Raw genomic sequence first — 23,653 nt, forward strand, 5'->3', positions numbered from 1 at the left:
AAACGTCAGCCGCGCCGTGTTGTTGTTCTAGAAAACCTCTGTCGTCAAAATCAATGGCGGACAAAAGCAGGAGTAAAAAATGCAACACGCTTGCCGATTGGTGGTAACAGCAGAGGCGGGTGCAAGCGGTGTGTGACGTAATTGGCAGAATCGACTGTCAATCAAAATGTCATTGGTTGAGACAATAGTATCTCGCTGCAGCCCAGCAGGTAGACCATGCTGGGAGAACTAGTATCTAGCTGCAGCCCTGCAGAACATACTGGGAGAGAGATAGTGCTATTTCTTGATGTTTCCTTTTTTTAAGTAAGTAAAGAGGCCTATGTTCATATCGGTGAGCACAATTTGTAAGACAAATATACAGTAGTTTCATAAAAAAAAAATTTACAAAAAAAAAATATTACAAAAAATATTAATATTTAAAAAATATTTAAAAAAGATATTTTGCCACAAATATCGGTATCGGTAGGTATCGGCCGATTGTGTTAGTTGAACAATCGGTATCGGTATCGGTGGCACATTTTCATATCGGTGCATCCCTAGTGACAACATAGGAAGTGACAACACATTCCAACAAGAGATCTGCACAAGAGTACTCGGCAGCTCTGAACTCGGCAGAATCTGCACCTGGCTCGCTGATAACAAACTATCATTACACCTGGGTAAAAAACAGAGTCCATTCTCTTCGGATCAAATAACAAACTCATCAAGACCGACGGCTTCTCAGTTACAGTGGGTGACAATATTGTCACAAGGAAAGATGAAATTATATACCTAGGTTTCATCCTAGAGGCAAATCTTTCCTGTGACAAAATGGCATCCAAGGTAATAAAAAAAGTCAACAAACGAACTAGATTCTTGTACCGGATCTCCTCTCTGGTAAACAAGAATACCCTGAAGACTCTGGCAGGAGCACTCATTCAAGGGTACTACGACTATGCTTGCACCTCATGGTACCAAAGCACCTCAAAGGCGCTAAAAACAAGATTACAAACATCACAAAACAAACTGGTCAGACTTCTACTTGACCTTACCCCTAGAACCCACCTCACCCCTGCCCACTTTGACAACCTAGGATGGCTTAGAGTAGACGACAGAGTACAGCAACTTGCAATGGGCCTGATCTACAAGATACACTATACGACTAAGGTACCCATGTACATGTCAAAATACTTCCCAAAGGTCAGTGAATACCATGACCACAACACCAGAGGAAGCTCAACAAATCATGTTAAACCCAGATTTGGCTCAAACAAGGGACTAAACACGTTTCGCAATTATGCCACATCAATGTGGAACGCCCTACCCAAAGCTGTAAAGGAATGTGAATCCCTACCCACATTCAAAACCGCTCTTAAAGAGCACCTACGGGAGGCTGAAATTCGAAACTGGCCACCGTAAATGTCCAAACCCCCCCACCCCCACCCCCTCCTAATAGACAGTCTCCTCCCCACTGCATGTATATATTCTCTCCCCACCGTATGTATATTTCTCTCCCACCCACCCACCCCCTCCTAATGTACAGTCTCCTCCCCACCGTATGTATATATTCTCTCCCCACCATATGTATATTTCTCTCCCACCCACCCCCTCCTAATGTACAGTCCCCTCCCCATCATATGTATATACTCTGTCAGGATCTATGGGTAACAGTACTGTATATTTGCATCGTATATATCACAAATGTAACAGTACTAAATACCTAAATGTCATGTATGTTGTGTATGTCATAAATGTCACTATGAATTGAAAATGGCGGACCCTGATGTAAACAAGACAAACGTCTTTCTCTGGTCTGCATCCCCTTAACAATTGTGTGTATTGAGTCGTACTGTATTGTACCCATTCTGCAATCTGTTAAATAAAGTTTTCATTCATTCAATACAAAATACCACTTACAAGCACAACCTTTTCAGAAGTATGTAAATCAAAAAGAAGCATGTAAATCAAAAAGAAGCATGTAAATCAAAAAGATATATCTATATATTTTATACAAAGTATGCCTACATCTTAAACTACTGAAATATATATGACCCATAGTAGCCGTCTTTCAATTATAAATATAAAGAATGATAAATAAAAATAAAAATAATTAATTAACAATCGAATGAAATGAAATAATCAAATGAAACAGGTCAAAACATTTTCCTCATTGAGGCCTCTAGGCTCTAAACCAGGGGTCAGCAACCGTTGTGACATGGAGTGCCTGTTTGAAATATAGTTGTAACTAGTGTGCCTCAACAATATTCCATGCATCGTAAATATTTTTTCTCATAATCAGGTATTTTTAATGATAATTTTTACATTATTACATCATTATTGTTATTGTTATTATTAACAATATTATTATGATGGTTGTATCAACCCTAAATCTGAGTTGGGGGGGGGGAATGCAATGCAGACAAACAGCTGCATACAGTGCGATCATTTCACTCACATTTGCCCATTCATTTTTGGACACATCACACACCATTGGTGTGTGTACTGTACGTGGGCTGTCATAGCTCCACCTACAGGCCTAATGGAGAACACCAGGATGTGAATGGAGGGTGAATGTGAGGTATATCGTGTAAATAAGTTTTGATTGATCGCAAGACTACACTGTAAAAAATATATAATAATAAGTTACCAGAACTTAAAAATACTGAGTTCAGTTACTGTGCATTAAGGTTTTCAGTCTTCAATCCATAATAATCCAGAAAAATAAGTACACAACCACATTATTTCAACCTAATAAAACTATGTTTATTGTCATTGTTTTAAGAACACTTAACTTGACTTGGTAATACTCACATTTTGAGTACAAAATGTGGCTTTTAACATGTGCAATGTTCAATGAAATAGAAAAATAAATAATACAATTTGTTGATTAATCCCACTGGTCACAATGGTGACCGTAATAATGTTTTTGTTATAAGGCTCTGCAAATGTTACTGAATGATGTAGCAATGTATTTCCAGCTAAATTGAAATAATAAACAAATAAAGGGTCTCAATTAAATATGTGGTAGTAAAAAGAACCTGTGGGAGGATTTCAACAAGATAAATGCGACAACAGTGCAAAATATTTCACTATAATATTTCAAAGCAAAAAAAAAAAAAAAAAAAATTATATATATATATTTTTTTTCTTTTTTTTTTTACTGCTGCCCCCTGTGCCTATGCAAATGCCCCCGCGTGCCTATGCTGGCGATGGATCTGATGATGAGGGAAGTGATCGCGAGTTGGAAAGCAGCGTGGAATATATATTTACAGCAGCCAATAATCAATTAATAAACGCGATCGATATTTGGAATGGCGATCAGGAATTGGAATAATCTTTTTGGAGAACATCTGATCTAAGGTAAGGAGTCTATGTTACCAGTTTTAGGATAATCAGAGCTGTATTCACTGAGATATCAGCATGTGCCGTGTGTATGTGTGTGTGATGTTGAGGAAATGAGAGAATAGATTTTTCAGCCTGCTTCTATAGCGTGCATAAGTACACATATACTATCGATAATCTAGCGTTTATTTGAAAACAATTCATAAATAGGCAGACAAATGACAACGTGTCTAGTGTATTCGAGAATATTCCAATAAATGCCGTTTATGGGGGAATCTTTATATTTTCCGGAAATTTTCGAGAGAACGATAGCTTTTCGAAATGATATAAAAAGGATATAAACCGATTAAAAAACAATCCGTTTCGACAATGTTGACTGCAAACAAGTAATTGATAAGCGACGGGCAGATTAGACACATAATTTAAAACATAGATTATGCGCTTTTAACGCTAACATTGAAGTGGATGATGGCATTCAAGGGGGTAAAAAGGAAAACAAGGCCGGCACTGATAGTGTTAATCATGCCATGACATTGGGTACAAGACAAACATGGAAAATTGCCATTTGGAATATTAGCCATAAAATGGGTAAATCTTTTGGGAAAATCTGTTTTAACTAACTAGTCCCTTAAGTTCGGTTGCCGTTTGTAGAAGTATTTGGATTTTTTTATTGATCTCCTTGGGGAAATACAGGTGTCATAACAGCACAGGGGAGGGGGGAAGAGATGTATAGGTATGTGAAAGATGGTCCCTCACGATACCCCAGCCCCTGACATAAGCGGATCTTGTTTTCAAGACCAGTAAAGTGTTGTTGCCACTCTGGAACCAGTTTTCCTATCCGAGAGCCAGCTTTTTTTGCTTGTCAAAATTGGCAGCCCTAGAACTGCCTTGATGGAAATGGGGTGTATCTGTGTGTGTGTATGTGTGTGTGTGTGTGTGTGTGTGTGTGTGTGTGTGTGTGTGTGTGTGTGTGTGTGTGTGTGTGTGTGTGTGTGCGTGCGTGCGTGCGTGCGTGCGTGCGTGCGTGTGTGTTCACCTGGCTCTGTAACTCGCTCTGCTGCCTCAATCTCAGGTTCTCTGGTGTGTCTGTGACAATGGTGAAGGATGTCTTGGGGTAGTGACTGCAGAGAGAGAGAGAGAGAGAGAGAGAGAGAGAGAGAGAGAGAGAGAGAGAGAGAGAGAGAGAGAGAGAGAGAGAGAGAGAGAGGAGAGAGAGGGAGAGAGGGAGGGAGAGGAGACAGAGAGCGATGGGGGAGAGCGAGAGAGAGATAATTAACATCAACAATATAAATAACAGCACAGCTTATTTCACTTACCCAAACTGTAACTGAGGGGTACAATTCCCTGACTGTATTACTAGATATGATACTTACTACCACTACCTTTGTACTTAATATTCGGCCACCCAGTACACGGCATAAATATATTATCATGAACACTCTCACGTAGATGAAACGGATCCAACACAAATGTACGAATTAGAAACAGGTCTTTATTTCCTACACAGCGATGGTGTGTAGAATAAACACTTAATCACTTAATTACATTTATGAATTGAAATAGTATGCACTTTTATGGCAAGGAGTATTCGTCGGTATATCAATAGATAATGTCCAATCTCTGAAGGCGCAGGTGGTAAATATACGACCTGGAATAGTTAAGGAATAACAGCAATGATACTTTAATGATTATAGGCTGGATACACTAGAGGGGGTTAATCCGGTCGCTTGTAAGCCGACAGGAGTAGGAGGGGGGGGGGGTAGAATCCAGCTGCCTCGTCCGGCCAAGGGTATCCCAGGTGAACCCACTGTAGTGCCGTTCAATGCGCCGGCGATCCTTGGACCACAGATGAAAGCAGGTGGACTCTTTGTGGGCCGGCTCTCTCCGGTCCACGGGGGAGAGATGTGGAGAGACCTCGTCTTGCAGAGCGTCTCCTCACCTTGCGTCCTCTCCAGGGGGGGGGGTTCCAACACACGGTAGTGTCGGGGGTCTTTATCCATAGAATAATCAAAGTATCCAAAGCATAATCCGTGCCTGGGAAGGCGGGCTGTCGTCGGTAGAATAATCCGGTATACAGGTCCACTCGCTCGTCGGCTCTGGGGCTCCTCGGGTGCAGCTTCACATAGGGTCAACCACCCTGGGTAAGCAGCCAGTTCTCTGCCCGAAACGATGGGGTACTGACTACGGTAGTATTCTCACCGCACGAAGCACTATATATTAACAGACTATTATTAGCTTAATAGACTACGTCCAACTCGACGATATAGTGCCAAATATGACTATTCAAATATTAATATACACGATGTCTCAATACCGATGGTAGGCCGAACTTGGCCTTACTCCCACACGTGGCATCGCGGGGAGGCTTTACGTCTGTGACTCTATTGGAGGGTAAGAAACTGGACTGAAAAGAAAGTCCTACTTTAGTAGCGCAGTATATATACGCACTATGAACAAATAGTCCCATTAGTGGTGCGGTAGCCAAATTCCTATGCGGAACTAGGACTTGTTCGTACATGTCGAGCGGTACGTTTGAACTGGGTCTGAGGGGTATGGCAGCCTGGCACCAAGGTCTCGACCAATAGTAGAATGGAGACTATTATGGGATGTTCAGTAGGCTAGAATGGATATTCAATGCATATTGTACAAGGAATATACAAGGGATATCAGGGAGTATTAGAGAATATACAAATACAATTAAATATATATATATAAATAAATATATATATTCGGTTTAATCTGGCCCTTCACAACAGCCACCCCCTGAATAGGTCCCAGACCTAATCAGTTAAACGGAGACAGATTAATCGCGTTGTCTATTTACACATAAGGGTTTGCTGTAGGGGTCAGTCAACTTCACAAAGTCATAGGGTTGTAGGGTCATGGTCATCATCGATTGTGTCTGGGAGTCGAGGCAGTTCTATGAGCCTTGCCACGGGACGGGTGTAAGTGCGACCCTGGACGAGCACTTCAGCTGCTCGGACCTTGCCGTCGGCACCGGTGATCACTTTGCTTACGCGGCCGGCCGGCCACATAGCTCTGGGCAGTGATTGATCAATAATCATGACGACTGTTCCTTCTGTCAAATTGTCTCTCTCCTTTACCCACTTCTGGCGGGTCTGTAGAGACGGTAGGTAGTGCAGTAGGAAACTGTTCCAAAACTTGTCGGCTAATACTTGGCTGTACCTCCACATTCGTCGGCCGTTCGCTTCTTCAGGCCGGTACATTGTCTGGGGTAATGTGGGATCTAGCCGCCCCATCAGGAGTGTGTTGGGGGTAACTGGGTCGATATCCGCCACATCACTGGAGACATATCCGAGGGGCTTCGAGTTAAGTACTCCCTCAATCTCCGTGAGGACTGTCATTAGGACTTCTTCCGCCACAGTCTGGGCCCCAAGTACTGCGTACAGGGCTGTCTTTATGGAGCGCACTTCTCGTTCCCAAGTACCACCGAAGTGGGGTGCGTTTGGGGGGTTGAATTGGAAATCAACCTGTGCTGGAGCGAGGTGGGTCTTAAGTTCTGGGCCCATAGCTTGGAAGCTCTCTCTCAGCTCTCTTTCGCCGCCTTTAAAGTTTGTCCCATGATCGGACAATAGGGTAGACGGTCTTCCTTTCCGTGATATGAATCTACGGAAGGCCATAAGGAATGAGTCTGTGCTCATGGTCAGGAGAAGCTTGATGTGTATCGCTCTGGTGGTCATGCATTTGAATACAATACCCCACCGCTTCTCGGTTCCTCTTCCTTTCTTTATGTGCAGCGGGCCAAAGCAGTCCATACCCGTTGAGTGGAATGGCTTGTCACCGATTCGGAGGCGACATGGAGGAAGGTCAGCCATCCTTGGTATGCTGGGCTGCGCGCGCCACTTGCGGTAGTCTAGACATGTTCGTTGGAAGCGTCGTACCGCCTCTCTTCCTTGTAGGATCCAGTAACGACGTCTGATTTCCGCGAAGACTCTTTCTGCTCCTGCGTGATGTACATCCTCATCGTATTTCTTTATAATCAGCTCTGTGACCTTGTGTCGGCTGTTCAATACGATCGGGTATTTAATGTCATCCGGTAGATTGGGGGCTCTGCGTAGGCGACCACCCACTCTGATGAGGGTGTGAGCGTCGCTCTCGGGGGCCAGGTGAATTAATCTGCTGTCGGATGGGACGGGCTTTCCTCCCTGTAGACAGGCCAATTCATCGGGGAACGAGTCTCTCTGGGCTCGCTGCAGTAGAAGCAATTCTGCTTCCTCGTAGTTAGCCGCTGACATATCAGCGGGGGACTTGCACTCCGGGTGGTACCGCAGGAATGTTCTTTGTTGTGCACTCTCTATGGACGTGCAATCGTTTATGTTAGGGTCGGTGGAGGCTACGGTGCTCAATCCACAGAACACAGACTTCTTCATTTCCACCTCCTCTGGACTTGCTTCCCTCGGGATAGGCATGGGCCACTGTCCTTCCGGGAGTCTTAGGAATGCGGGGCCGTCACTGTAGACATTGCGACGGGTGAGGTCATCCAGGGGCATCCCCCGGGTGATGACGTCAGCTGGGTTCTGTTTTGTATCAACGTAGCGCCACTCTGTTTCTCCGGTTAACTCTTCGGTTAAGTCTTGAATCTCGGTGACTCTGACTCCCACGAAGACTTTGTACTTGCATGAGTCCGATTTGATCCAGGCGAGTACCGTCGTGGAATCTGACCACAGGATTGTTCTAGACACCGGTATGGTGAGCTCACGTTGGATGAGCGTGGCTAGGTGCGCTCCGGCTAGGGCTGCGCAGAGCTCTAGACGTGGGATAGATTGTTGCTTGCGTGGGGCTATTCTCGAGCGGGCGAGGACAAATGCTGTGTAGATCTCTCCCCCTTGGTCTTGGGCCCGCAAGTAGGCTACTGATCCGTATGCGACCTCTGAGGCGTCACTGAAGACGTGTAAGTCCATTTTACATGTCTCTGGCCTCACCTTGGGTGGGAAGTAGCTTCGGCGCATATTAACGCCTGGGAGTGAGTGGAGCTCCATCTCCCACTCTCTCCAGGTGGATGCAAGGTGTGCGGGAATGGGGTCGTCCCAGCCCTGGTCCTTGTCCCACAATGCTCGTACAATCATTTTTGCCCTGGTGGTGTACGGTAGAATACATCCTAGCGGGTCATATTGTCGGGCGAGTGTTGTGTACACACTCCGTCTGGTGGTCGGCGCCGCCGCCGGCCTTCCCTGCTCCGTAGTCAGGGGCTTGTGTCTGTAGTGAAGCGAATCTGTTTTGAATCGCCACACCAATCCCAGGGTCATCTCCTGGGCTTCTCCCGGGATTGTAGCCATCCAGGTCTCGCTGCTGGCTGCCTTGTCCTCGGAGGAGAGGCTGCGCAGTACTTGCGGATCGCTGCTGGCCCACTGCCTGAGATCAAAGCCGCCTTTGATCAATGAGGCGCGGAGTTTAATCAGGAGAGCCTCGGCTTCTTCCTGGGTTGAAAGGCTTTGTAGACAGTTGTCTACGTAGAAGCTGTTCTTTACGCTGTGTCGGACCTCTTCGTCCGCTGCTGGGTCCTCTGCTACATGTTTCTGTAGTGCAAATGTCGCACAGCAGGGGCTGCACGTCGTTCCGAAGGGGAGGACTTCCCATTGGTAGATGGCTGGGTGCTCATCTCCTGGCTTCTCTCTCCATAGGAACCGTAACAGGGGCTTGTCCGCCTCTACTAATCTCACCTGCAGGAACATTCCTTTAATGTCCCCGCTGATGGCCACCTTTTCCTGGCGGAAGCGGAGTAGAACGCCGAGTAGGGAGGGGCCGAGTGTGGGACCGGGCAGTAACTCTTTATTCAGATTTTGGGATCCGATCTGGTAGCTGCAGTTAAATACTATGCGGTCTTTACCGTTGTGATGGACCTTGTGGTGAGGCACGTACCACGATTCAGTGGTCTGGTCAGCCTCTTTAATGTCCATCTTTGTGACGTGTCCCGCTGTGATGAGCTTCTCAATCTCAGCGCGGTATACACTCTCTTGGGCGGGGTTCTTGGCTAAGCGCCGCTCCGTGTTCAGCAGGTACCGTTCTATGGCGTCTGTCTTGGCGTGGAAAGTAGGCATTCCTTCTCGCCGCAGGAGTGGCGTGGCGTATCTCAACACGCCGTTGACCGGGACTCTCTTGGTCCCTGTCTCGAGGAGGTGAATGGCGTAAATGTCATCTTTAGAGCGAATGTCTTTCTTTCCATTCTTAAAGGGCATTTGTTCCAAGCTCCATAGCCGCTCTACGTGTTGCAGGAGTGCGGTTTCTCCCTCTGTGACTCGGGAGTGGAGACATCTAGTGGCTGTACTTCGGTTGAGAGATTTGGCGAGCGGGCCTTGGAGAGTCCATCCCAAACGGGTCTCGACTGCTGCAGGACAGCCTCGGGGTCCGGTATGAACCCGGTCTATCGGGACAATGAGGTCTGCATGGTCGGAGCCTATCAACAGGGTCGGCATAGCATTGTCTATGAGCGGGATCGGTAACTTGCGCAGATGTGCATATTTCTCCATCAGCTTGGCGACGGGGTATGTGTACCGCGACAGTCCTATTTCTTGGCTGGTGAAAGCGTCTGCAATCTGGTACCGTCGCTCAGGCTGGCCGCTTGCTGCGATAGAGAATGAGACATTCTCGCCCTTTATCGTCTTCAAATCTCGTCTTATTGTCCGAATTGTCATTTGGGTTTCGCTTCCCCGCAGCCCTAGCTGGGCCGCAGCGGAGGCGAGCAGCAGGGTCTTCTCTGACCCGTCATCGAGGACGGCGTAAGTGTCCAGGACTTTATTCTGGTGGCTTAGTGTCACACGTACTACTTTTAGGAGTACTCGGGCTCCACTGCTGCTGGCGGGATCGATGTACATGACGCTCGCTTTGCGGCTGGATGGTGCAGGTGAAGGGCGCCGTCTGTTACTGTCGTGAAGTATGTCCAGATGGGCTCCATCGCACTTGGTGCACCTTTTCTTTAAGCGGCATTCGGCTGCCATGTGTGAGCGCGCACAGCGAAAACAGCGCTTGTTGGACTTTATCCATTGACCTGCTTCCTCCGCGTTCAGCTTGGGGAAGGAGTCACATTGCGCTAGCCAGTGTTCTTTCTCACAGTAGGGGCACACTATCTTCCACTTCTCCGTTCTGGAGGGGGTACTGTGGCTCCTGCTGCTCGGTACTGACTCCGATTGGTGCATCACAGTCACCGATCTTCTTCCATCATTTAGTCGTCTGGTTCCTTCTCTGGAGCCAGGGGTGCTCCGTCCGAATGTATCTAGCCGTAGGCTGCTGACTTCTCTCGCCAGGAAGTCTGCTAGATCGAGGAGGTTCGGTTCGGGGCCATTCGGGTCTCTGTGGTCCCTCTGCCGCCTAAAGCGCTCCTGACGAGCGGGCGGCAGCTTCTCCAGGATCCTTTCCACATTTGAGTTGGCGTAAAGTTCATACTTCCCCTTCTCTCTTTGCGCTCCCAACATCCCTACCAGGGACTGCACTCTGATGGACAGGTCGTCCAGTGCTCGATTGTCTATTGCTGGGGGTAAGCGGTCGATGTGTCGGATCTCCTGGATCACGTAATCCCATATGCGCCCATACCTCTGGTCCAATGCTACCAGCGCTGCTGTGTATGGGGTGGTGGAAGTCGCGTAGGTGAGCGCTATATTATGTGCGCGGGGCACCTTTAAGTGCTGCAGTAGGATGGCGTATTTGTGGCGTTCATCCAATACATCCACCAACATGGTCTCCAGACACATGCGGAGTTCTGTATACTGGGCCCGGTTCTCTTGGGTGAAGTCGGGTACCATAGGCGTGCCAATGTATGACGCTGACTGTGGATACATCGGCGAGCGTTGGGGGAGAGGCCTCCTAGGCGAGTCTCCTCCCGCTCCTTGGTATGGGCTGGTACCGGCAGTGTACCATGGCCCGCTTGTCCAGGTGCTGTTCCTCGGTGCGGGTCGTGCGTCGTGCTCACCCGTGTATAGAGTCGGGGGTCTGTAGCGCAGCTCCGCGGGAGTATAGCCTGGGCTGTACCGGACCTCCTGGTCCGGTAGAGTACTGTGCTGTCTTCGGGCGCGGTTCTCCTCCTCTTCCTCTTCGTCTTCAGTTAGGTCATCCAGTGCTTGTAGTCTCTGGTTTAGCCTCTCCACAGGATATGCTGCTCCTTCCCGGTTGCTAGGTCTCGCTTGGACCGGTGGGGGGAGGTGGTCTGTGGGGGGTATAGACCTCGTCTGTTGGTCAAGTTCAGGGTTGTTTACTCGGCTAGGGGATGCCGCCCTGGAGGTGTGTCTAGACGAGTTCCTGGAGCCTCTGGCGGAGGGAGAGGGTGTTGTCCGTCTGATCAGCTGTTCTATTAGTTGCGCTTGCTGTCTGTCGCGCTCTGCGTCCCGTAGAGCACCAGCAGCTGCTCGCTGGCTGTCTGCTCGGTCTCGGGCCACATTCTCTTCCATCTGAATGCGTCTTATTTCCAGGCGTATGTGCTCTTCTTCGCTCCGTTGCTGTATCTGCAATCGATCGCGTTCACCCTGGAGTCTATCGCGTTCAGTAGAGGCTTTCAGGCTGACGAGGAATGCCTGCTGTAGGGTCCTCTCTGCCTCGCTGGGAGAAGGCGGTTGTATAGGGGAGCCTTCCCTCGGGGTACTCCTTGCGGAGACTTGGAGCTCTATCTCCACGGTGCTCTCCCCGTCTTCTTCCGTGCCGAGTTCTCTCTCGGTAGCGTTGTATTCCTCCCGGGACTCATCGGGGACTACTTCTTCAGTACTGGCGGGGTGTGAAGTCATGTCTGGTTCCCACTGGTCCCCACCGTGAACTTGGTCAGTTACATTAGAGCCCGTAGGGGCCTCTATGGTCGGGGTAGTCTGGGCGTTGGGGTTAGACATACTTTTACTTTCTAGTTTTACCGCGTTTACTGTTAGTAGAAGACTAGGTTGTTGACTGACAGCGTAAGCCTCTAAGTACTGAGGGAGCCGTCGTTCGCGCTGCGGGCGTTGGTTAGGAGGATCGTTTCGTGGAGTGTTCATCATAGGCCATTTCAATATTAATAACACTATATTAATATTACACTAATTACCCTCCGGCTCGAAGGACCAATTGTAACTGAGGGGTACAATTCCCTGACTGTATTACTAGATATGATACTTACTACCACTACCTTTGTACTTAATATTCGGCCACCCAGTACACGGCATAAATATATTATCATGAACACTCTCATGTAGATGAAACGGATCCAACACAAATGTACGAATTAGAAACAGGTCTTTATTTCCTACACAGCGATGGTGTGTAGAATAAACACTTAATCACTTAATTACATTTATGAATTGAAATAGTATGCACTTTTATGGCAAGGAGTATTCGTCGGTATATCAATAGATAATGTCCAATCTCTGAAGGCGCAGGTGGTAAATATACGACCTGGAATAGTTAAGGAATAACAGCAATGATACTTTAATGATTATAGGCTGGATACACTAGAGGGGGTTAATCCGGTCGCTTGTAAGCCGACAGGAGTAGGAGGGGGGGGGGGTAGAATCCAGCTGCCTCGTCCGGCCAAGGGTATCCCAGGTGAACCCACTGTAGTGCCGTTCAATGCGCCGGCGATCCTTGGACCACAGATGAAAGCAGGTGGACTCTTTGTGGGCCGGCTCTCTCCGGTCCACGGGGGAGAGATGTGGAGAGACCTCGTCTTGCAGAGCGTCTCCTCACCTTGCGTCCTCTCCAGGGGGGGGGGTTCCAACACACGGTAGTGTCGGGGGTCTTTATCCATAGAATAATCAAAGTATCCAAAGCATAATCCGTGCCTGGGAAGGCGGGCTGTCGTCGGTAGAATAATCCGGTATACAGGTCCACTCGCTCGTCGGCTCTGGGGCTCCTCGGGTGCAGCTTCACATAGGGTCAACCACCCTGGGTAAGCAGCCAGTTCTCTGCCCGAAACGATGGGGTACTGACTACGGTAGTATTCTCACCGCACGAAGCACTATATATTAACAGACTATTATTAGCTTAATAGACTACGTCCAACTCGACGATATAGTGCCAAATATGACTATTCAAATATTAATATACACGATGTCTCAATACCGATGGTAGGCCGAACTTGGCCTTACTCCCACACGTGGCATCGCGGGGAGGCTTTACGTCTGTGACTCTATTGGAGGGTAAGAAACTGGACTGAAAAGAAAGTCCTACTTTAGTAGCGCAGTATATATACGCACTATGAACAAATAGTCCCATTAGTGGTGCGGTAGCCAAATTCCTACGCGGAACTAGGACTTGTTCGTACATGTCGAGCGGTACGTTTGAACTGGGTCTGAGGGGTATGGCAGCCTGGCACCAAGGTCTCGACCAATAGTAGAATGGAGACTATTATGGGATGTTCAGTAGGCTAGAATGGATATTCAATGCATATTGTACAAGGAATATACAAGGGATATCAGGGAGTATTAGAGAATATACAAATACAATTAAATATATATATATAAATAAATATATATATTCAGTTTAATCTGGCCCTTCACAACACAAACCATGAACAAAATATAGTTTTAGGAAATATTACCTCTAACCCTAACCCTGTACAGTACCATGTTGACCAACATTAATAATAATAATAATAATAATAATAATAATAATAACTTCGTTTTATATAGCATTAACCTTTATAAACCATGTTGACCAACATTAACCTTTATAAAACATGTTGACCATCAGTAACTTTTAGGAACCATGTTGACCAACATTGACCTTTATAAACCATGTTGACCAACATTAACCTTTATAAACCATGTTGACCAACATTGACATTTATAAAACATGTTGACCATCAGTAACTTTTAGGAACCATGTTGACCAACATTGACCTTTATAAACCATGTTGACCAACATTAACCTTTATAAACCATGTTGACCAACATTGCTCACTGCCACCAGTCTAAGCCTATGGAGATGTTCACCTTCTTTTCAGGGCTATAACTTTTTAAATTGTATTGCTAAATTGACATTACTATGGCCCATTCAACATCGATTATCTATCGTTCAGGATGTAGGAACGTTATACTTTTTCATTCATAGATTCTTCCAAAAATACCTTCTAGAATATAAGTATGTTTTTATCGTGCAGTAATTCATAGAACGTGAGTTATAGGCATAAACGCATATATAGATTATCAACTGCCGTTTATTGCCGATACACGCTATATAAAAAAATTCAACTGTACATGATCGTATACGTTATGATTCATCATGCGTGGATGAAGGGGGGGGGGGTCGTTTATAATTCCGTGATCGTCAGTAAATGCTTTATGTAGTATGGGTGATATATAGATCAGAGCGGTTTGCAGTGAAAAGAAGAAACAATCAAGCTGAAAGTAACGTTACTGTCCTCTTACCGTTCGCCGATGAGACTGGAGGAAAAAGATCCCACTTATTTGACGTCGATCTACTAGATCCATTTCCGGTTTGTATAGCGCAATAAACGCCCAAATCATATCGATTATTGAGTTATGGCAGCGTTCCATATGCACGCCAGTGTGTGTCTGTAGTCCCGCAACGATATGTGACTGCCGGACGGATTTCCCAGATGCACCAAGATCACCAGATCCACTTCCGGTTGTAACTCGCCCGATCATCCACCAGGCGGCGGTATTGAGGCGTTGCACTGTTGTGCAGAGTCCCACTGTATAAGCAGAGGCTGGGTGGCGGAATTATGAATGCCATGGCGAAAAAATGAAATATGATCTCAATAACGTCGTACAGCGTGGTCTGGCAGAATTAGCATGGCCAGCAAAGACGTCGTAAGCAGTTTTTGGCGGTCAATGTGTTAACCTTTATAAACCATGTTGACCAACATTGACCTTTATAAACCATGTTGACCAAAACATTTTTTGTATCTACTTTTTCTCCCCATTTTCTATTTTTCTCCCTTCCCCAATTTCGTATTGCCCAATTCTACCCTCCCCTGTCTCGAACGTTGTTAGGCCATGCCTCCCACAAGCCGGCTGCAATGTGGACGAAGCCTTGCATCACGTGTCCCCTCCGGTACACGAGGAGGCAGCCGTCGCATCTTTTCACCTGTACAGCGCGATCTCTGAGCGGCGAGGGTCTGCGTGGGAGGGACACGCCGCCCCCGTCGCTTCCTGATTCTACTGCGCAGGCGCACCAACCGACCTGTAGGAGTCGCTGTCCACAACGTCCGATCCCCACCCACCAGCTTCCCACCCCCTAATACTGCCAATTGTATTAGTATGAACGACCAGCCAAGCTGGTAGCAACGCCGAGAACCCAGCATCTCCTGCGTTGGTGGCGAGCGCCTTGCCCACTGCGCCACCTAGCCGCCCCCCATGTTGACCAACATTAACCTTTATAAACCATGTTGACAAACATTGACCTTTATAAACCATGTTGACCATCAGTAACTTTTAGGAACCATGTTGACCAACATTAACCTTTATAAACCATGCGGCTACGTGGCGTAGTGGGCAAGGCGCTCGCCACGAAATCTGGAGACGCTGGGCTTGCCTGTTCGAGCCCAGCGCTCCACATTTGCTTTCAGTTTAGCTGGTCGTCCGTTTATTTGGAAACATGACACACAAAATAATAGTATTTTGCTTTTTATTTTAAACAATATTATACGCGTTTGGAGGTGGGTGTTCTGCATCTGCCCCCCCGTGCCAAACAAGCATGCCAACCTCTTGTTCGCGCGTGAGCCCATTATAATTACACTACTGTCGCTATTTTATAATTAACTATAATGAATTACGGTTCATACAGAACACGCGCCAGTGTTGGAAGTAATGCACGAAAGCTTATTTCCGCGTCTGCAGTCTCCATATTCTACCGCTGGGCGCCAGGTACGCACGGTCGGAGCTGTGCGTATATATACGCACAAAGTCAAGCACACGTTCAAATTGATAAGTCCCACACTTTGCTTAGAAATGATCATATACGCACGGGTTACGCACATATCTGTGCGTACGCACCATTGATAAATGAGGGCCCTGGAGCTCATTACTATATTCCTACAGCATTGCAGATATCCAGTTTCCCTCTTGGGACACTTCATTCAGTACTAGACATCTATTATACACTAGTCTGACTGATTCAAATGTCTATCCCAAAACTACGTATTGCAGTTTTAAAACAAATATTAAACTTTTTTTAACAAATGTGTTTTTTTTACAACTTTATATTAATAGTTGTGTCTTAGATTCTGTCTTTTTCTTTTCTTTATTTACCTATATTATTTTATTGTATGTTTTTATTTTTGAGTGTTTGTACTAGTGTGTATTTGGTGTGTTCATTGTATATGATGCTGTGCTGCATATTGGCATAAGTGCAAAAAACAAGGGGCCTCATTCAACAATACTCTCTTATTATTTTTCTTATATTCTTGCTTACCTGTATGTTAACACTTTGATTACCGGCGATGCGGTGCGCCTTACCGCTGTTGAATGCCAGCACCCACTTCAATGATAGCGTTGTGAACGCATAATCTCTGTCTTAAATTATGGGTCTAATCTGCCCGTCGTTTATCAATGACTTGTTTGCAGTCAACATTGTCGAGACGGATTGTTTTTTAATCGGTTCATTTCCGTATTATAGCATTTTGAAAAGCCCTCGTTTTTCAGGAAAATATAAAGATTCTGTGATAAACGGCATTTACTGGAATATTCTGGCATACACAAAAAACGTTGTAATTTTTCGGCCTATTTATGAATCGTTTTCAAATAAATGCTAGATTATCGAGAGTACTTATGCACGATACAGAAGCGGGCTGAAAAATCTATTCTCTCATTTCCTGATCAGCGAGCACACACTCACAGCCACACACACACATATGGGACACGTTGATATCACTGTGAAAAAAGGTCTGATTATCCTAAGACTGGTAAAATAGATTCCTTACCTCAGATCAGATGTTATCCAAAAAGATGATTCCAATTCCTGATCGCCATTCCAAATATCGATCGCGTTTATTGATTCAGCGTTGGGTACTGTAAATATATATTCCACGTGTTTTCCGGGCCGGCGATCAACTTGGATCTCTTCAGATGGCTCGTCGGAAAAGTAACATGAGGAGGCTGGACCGCCCGCCCCCCACAACCATCAGAACCGGGGAGGACCCGAGACCCCGGACCACCCTAGAGGATGACGGGAGGGAATCGGATCCGACTGTGCGAAGAGGGTTTAGCGACTCAAACGCACAGGGTGAGCAGACCGTGGGACTTACGTTCACACAGAAGAACCCGCGACTACATAGGCGCGCATCCCACATGCCACCAGGGAACGAACGGGAAGGAAAAAAAACCTGTTACAATCCCTAACAACACAGGGTCAAGGTCAAAAACCCAACCCTGTGGCAAGGCCGTAGCAGCGGAGCGCGAAGGAGGACCCAGCCCCAGGAATGGTCAGGACCCCCCGGAAAAAAGGAGGCCCGGTGAGGCCAACGACGCCGCAGCATCGAGACCCCACCAGACGGTCACTAGTGACACAACCCCCCACATCGCCAGCGTATCGGACAGGGCCCATCCAAGAGCAGGCCCTTCCCCCCTACAGCACGCCGCCCTGAAGCACTCCAAAGAGGCTACACCCCCACAACACAGTGGGACCAGGCAGCGCACCGGGGAGACAACCCCCAAAGAGGTTAATCCCTCAATCCAGGCAACAGGTCAAAAGCACAACTCGACCTGTGCCCGGAGCACTGCGGACTAGACAGGCGCCTAAGGGGTCTGCTGAAAACAGCCCCCCGGCGGAAGGGGCGTTCGGTATGCTGTGCACCATGTCGCAGCCTCCACAAAAAAAACCAGACCCCCTAGAGAGTAGGGATGGGTACCTTTCACATTTGAACCGATACCGGTACCGGTACCGGTACCTGTGAATCAATACCGGTACCCAACGGTACCTTTTTTCTGTACTTTAGTCTCAAGAAATTTAATTTACCTACCTCAGTCGTAAAAAAAATATCCAAACTTCAAATAACTACAATTTCGACAGTTTTCGGCTTGTCATTGCTTTGACTGCTTTGTTGTCAAATCCTAGGTAAGCATATATTGTGCGTGTGAACGTTGACATGAAAAGAAAAAAGTTAAAAAAAAAAAAGTTAAAAAAAAATTAATAAACGTTTTTTTTTTTTTGGTTTCTCACTTGATTCGATACTCGGTAGTACCGACGTGTTTCGGTTCGGTACCTCAAAAGTACCGAATTCGGTACCCATCCCTACTAGAGAGGCAGAGGCAAAGAAGGCTGACATGATTGGCAGACGTCATGAAAGGTGCGGGGGCACACTCGCAGGCAGACAGGGTCAAGCTTGGCCTAACCCGAGAGTCGACTCCGCTACCAAGACACCGGGAAACCAACCACCTCCCTATGTTTAGTTTAACAGGAGGCGGTTGTTCCTATAACCCCCCCAAGACAAAAACTCTGAAACACAACTGCGGGTATACACTGGCTATACAGCAGTACAAGTGTTTCAGTTCTCAAGAAGGGGTTAACCCAGGCCAACAGGTCGACGAGAACGAGTCCGGACCTGGGCCCGGCGGACCGGGACGTACACAGGGATGCCAGAGGGGTACAAAAGAACCACCTCGACAGCCCCCTCCCCAGGAGAAGAGAGGGGCGAAAAAAGAATGGAGAAGGACCAGGCTCCTTTAGCACAGCGCAAGGTACAACACAATATGGACCAAGCAACAGTGAAGGATAACACGCAGTGACATAACCACGAACACCTCCATAACATCAAACCCTGCAACGCCCGGGCCAACCCGGCATTTTCCCCCCGAAAAAGCACAAGTCCTTCAGGGTACCAGAACAGCAGATCTGCGCCCCGGCGGACAACGGGTTAACTGACCTGGTCCGGCGCGACCAGAACCAGTCCTGTGTCCTAATCACGCCACCATCCCCAGTTCTAAGAGGGGGGTAGGTACGCGTTAGGGCTGGGCAATATGGCAAAAAATCATATTGCGATAACGATATGATAATGTTATCATATCACTCGATATCGATAATTATCGAAATTGTTATAAGTAATTTTTTATTTTTTTTAAACATATGTATGTTTATTTTGCAGCAATTCTTTGTCGTTGCCGCCATCTTTAGTGTTACATCCCCTCACACTCCAGTTCTCAGGCTGCAGCTGGTTTAAAAGCGAAAGTAAACCGGCTTCTCTGCTGGCTGTGGCTCCAGGGGAGTTGAACAGTTCTGGCTCTGCTAGTTTCTTTTCTATCTTTTGGCGCTTTTTTGGTGGACAAACCACCGCACATGTGCACCGTGACTCGTGACTGGAGTCTAGCTCAGCTAGCACACATAGCCTACTGTGTACAGACGGTTTCAAACTGTATTTTAAATTAGAAAGCAAACAAAATAAATAGACAAGAGAAAAATAAATCTCAATTTGGTCAGTATTGTCATTTGGACAAGCAAAGCCATTACTTTAAGTTGCAGGCAAGAAAGACAAAACTGTCCAATGTCTCTGGTTTTAAAACTGCCCTGTTGCAGGTCAAAAAATAAAATTAAATATCGATTATTAAAATATATCGCGATATTTATCGTTATCGTTATATCGCCCAGCCCTAGCTCGATCTAAAAACATCACAGAGGGCACCACCAAGACGGTCAGAACATAAAAGCACCGCGCCCGGTGGCCCACCCCAAGGGCGTGAGACCCCTCCACCAATGCTTTGATCTATTCCGTCATCTCCCCCCAGAGATGAACGAGAATTTGTCGAGACTAACCTAGTACACTGGCGCTCGGAAGAGACAAAATTCCATCCTAGTTGCTCCATAAAAAACGCTGTTTCGACTTCCGGTATGGTGAGCGGGGAGTAAGACGTGTTTTCCCTCTCTCCCTCATGTTTTTTTTTAAATTCCACGTTTTAAGACTCCAAACCTTCATAGTTATTTTTTATATGCAAGTATCGATACAGCTAACAAAATATTTGTCTTCGCAAAGATGACATCCAAGACTCCAAAACCAAAACGGGGTGATGTTCAGAAAGAAGAGGAGGCTGACGACGCTTTTAGCAAGGCCTGGCTGGCCACCCTGCTTGAAAACCACAAAGAGGCTATGACCACCGAGTTCAGAAAAGCCATTACCACTCTGGAAAATAAACTTGACCAAATGAAATCGGACGTGGCCGACAACGGACAGCGGGTCAAGTCCCTGGAGGAGAATGCGGAATCTGTAAGCGAAAGAATTGCGTCGCTAGAGGCTACATGTGCCGATCTGAGGGCTAGCCATGCTATGCTAAAGGCTAAAGCGGAGGACCTCGAGGCTCGAGGGCGACGTAACAACCTTCGGATCATTGGACTACCAGAACAGATTTAGGGCCCGAGACCAACATCCTTCTTCGCCACCCTTTTATCCCAGGTTTTTGGGGCAGAAACCCTCCCTACCCCTCCATAATTGGACCGTGCGCACAGGTCGCTAGCAGCTAAGCCGAAGCAGGGTGAAAAGCCTAGGCCTGTTATTTTACATTTACATTTAGTCATTTAGCTGACGCTTTTATCCAAAGCGACTTACAAGTTCTGTACGACAAGCCATCAGGAAGGGCACAACTCTATCAGCTGAGTAACAATGTTCATCAAAGTGTTGAGTGCTACAGTGTAGGTTAGTTTATTAGGACAAGTGCATGACAGTATGGTTAGTTAGGGTTAGATAATTTTTATTTTTTTTGTTGTTTTTTTTATTCAGATAATGGTTGAAGAAGTGCGTCTTTAGTCGACGGCTGTTATCATCAGGTTCCATAATTATCAAACCAAAGAACGGGTGATCCGGGAGGCCAGAAAGAGAAGGGCAGAGATGCAGTACGACGGTCATCAAATTGCTTTCTACGAGGATTATACCCCGGCTGTGTTGGAACAGCGAGCACCGTACCGCAATGTGATGGCACTACTTTACAAACGGGGGCTGAGGCCTAGTCTTCATTACCCGGCCAAACTGATGATTACGGAGGAGAGCGGGGACAGATTACGCTTCATGTCTGTTGGAGACGCTGAAACGTACCTCAAGGCTAAGCTAGCCTAGCGTGGACGGCTACCTAACGAGTACCTAGGGGCATGGCCGCCTAGTTATAGTTGAAAGTGGGGGTGCAAGTATTTTTTTTATTCTTTTTTTTTTTATTTTTTTTTTATTTTTTTTGCAAAGGGTGGTTTGGAGGGGGTCCGGCACGACCCCCTCCACGGCAGATTTTTTTACATTTAATGAACACCTGTATGTGCAATTTCCTGCAATATAGAGCCTTCAATCTTGACCAAAATAAAGCTGCTCTTTTCACTATAAAACTCAGTTTATATTGCAGTATGATAGCTATAATAACTTCACTGCGAGGGCTCTTTTAGCTAACGCTAGCTAGGCACGTATGATAGCCAATTACTATTATAATAATAATAATAATAATAACTTTCCCATCCTCCCAAAGCCCCTCCAGCCCCGTTCACATCCGCCGCACCAACAACAAGTAACAACAACAACTAATTGACGCTATCAATAGCCCCAGTGAGCGCGGCGGCTGAATGAATGAAAACTTTATTTAACAGATTGCAGAATGGGTAAAATACAGTACGGCTCAATACACACAATTGTTAAGGGGATGCAGACCAGAGAAAGACGTTTGTCTTGTTTACATCAGGGTCTGTGCTGCACCGAGTGAATCCACAGTCACTTACTCCTCAATGGGAATGCAACCTAGATTTACCATGAAGGACTGGTTCTGGCCGAACCGTTCGTTATACAAGTATCACAGAGACATTACAAAGGTGCTCACAGTTGCACGAGGGGTTCGCACAGAGATACGGGATGGTTTGAAAGCTCGGCGTTGCTAATAAATATTTTTTATATTTTTTTTATAAACTGCTCAAAGCGGCATTATTTCCGTCGTTGGGTGATCACAGCGCCTGCGCAGTGCGCACCATCCCGTATCTCTGGATTCACTCGGTTCAGCGCCGAGGCTCACCATACGAGAAATATTCAGTTTCAATCTGTTTGCGCATTTAGTATACAGTCACAGTGTTCGACTTACGTGATGATTTGCTCCATTTTAATGTAAACGCCGAAGAATAATCCTCACGAGTCACAATGTTATCCAATATCCAGCCTGAATTTCGAAAAAGGTTCGAAAAAGCCGCCTCCCCCAACATGTCGTATACGTCATGCCGACAAACGCCCGTGGGCACTGGATCAAACCATTAAAGTGGGGGGTCACACAATCTTTGGAAACTTAAAAACTTGCTATTAAGTGTCATTGCGTATTATTAATTTGATTGAAATTACGTAGTTATGGTTCGATAAGATTTATAAATTGGGGGGGGATATTTATATCATATGATATGATCAAAAAGTGAGGGAGCAAAAAGACAAGCTTGCTCCCCCAAGTTCAATAGTCCTAGAGCACCCGCATCTTCTGCTCCATTAAGTGGGCGCCTATGCCTAGGGGTAAGCTAACCTGACGCCGGGAGCAATGAACAATGAATGTAGAATGCGAGACTGAAATTATAGACATCGATTGGGCTAAACTGGTCGACCTCGTTAGACCTGACACTTAGAATTCATGGGGAGATGCTATTGACATTAAGCGGACTGGCTTCTGAAACAGAACTTTATGCTTCCCAAATAGCCGACGCGGATTCTATTTGCACTTATTTCTAATTCCTTTTTTTATTATTCTTTAATAGCTCTTCTTTTACATGTGTCTCTCTCTCATTCAAACTGTAGACGTTCCCTCTGTTTAGAGGCTGCTAGATAAATAGACTGGACCGGTTTGACAGGATAATGAAGGTTCTATGTGTATGCTTCAGGAGTACTCAATGTGCGGATTGGAATGTACAGAGACTGGGCCTGAATTTACTAGACCATTTACCTAGGTCTAACGGACACCTCGGGGCCAGCTGAAACCGACACCAACAGCTATAGACATGATTACGACATATTAAATATGCGGCTGAACTTGTAGACCTTGGTTGGATTATAGTGCCCAGTCACTATAGAGTGGCCACCTATGCCTCAGAAGGGTAATATTGTTATTTCAATTGGAGTGACTCTTTCAAAAGGAACCCTATGCCAATCAGGTTGCTATAGCCATGACCTTGTGAATAATTGCATGCCGTTTTCTTCTGCTCCGTATTTCGTAATTTTTGTTGTTGCCCTTTTTAAATTTTATATATATATATATAATTTTATTTAATTTTTTTTCTTAACTCAATTTGTCCTTTCTTTTTGTATGGATTTATATACATATGACTCTCTAGGCAGGGTGAACATATTCAGGGTGCACATGCTCCTCTTACTATCTGAGGGTCTCAATACAAACAAACCGGATAGTATCTATTGGGTAGTGGGTAGGGATGCCCCGATCACGTTTTTTGCCACAGATACCGATCACCGATCGTC

The 23,653-nt window shown here is 46.3% G+C and overlaps 1 protein-coding gene across 1 annotated transcript in view; it reads right to left on the minus strand.

Annotated features, from left to right (window-relative positions):
* Positions 1-23,653, minus strand: part of LOC311235153 (LIM zinc-binding domain-containing Nebulette-like) — a 489,983-nt gene that overhangs the window by 364,005 nt on the left and 102,325 nt on the right. The window contains exon 3 of the mRNA XM_084322511.1: positions 4,358-4,442. Within this exon, the coding sequence (XP_084178637.1) occupies positions 4,358-4,442 (85 nt within the window). The remainder of the gene's footprint in view (positions 1-4,357; positions 4,443-23,653) is intronic.

Source organism: Notolepis coatsorum (genome assembly GCF_963971535.1).
Source record: "Notolepis coatsorum genome assembly, chromosome: 10".
Taxonomy (NCBI): domain Eukaryota; kingdom Metazoa; phylum Chordata; class Actinopteri; order Aulopiformes; family Paralepididae; genus Notolepis; species Notolepis coatsorum.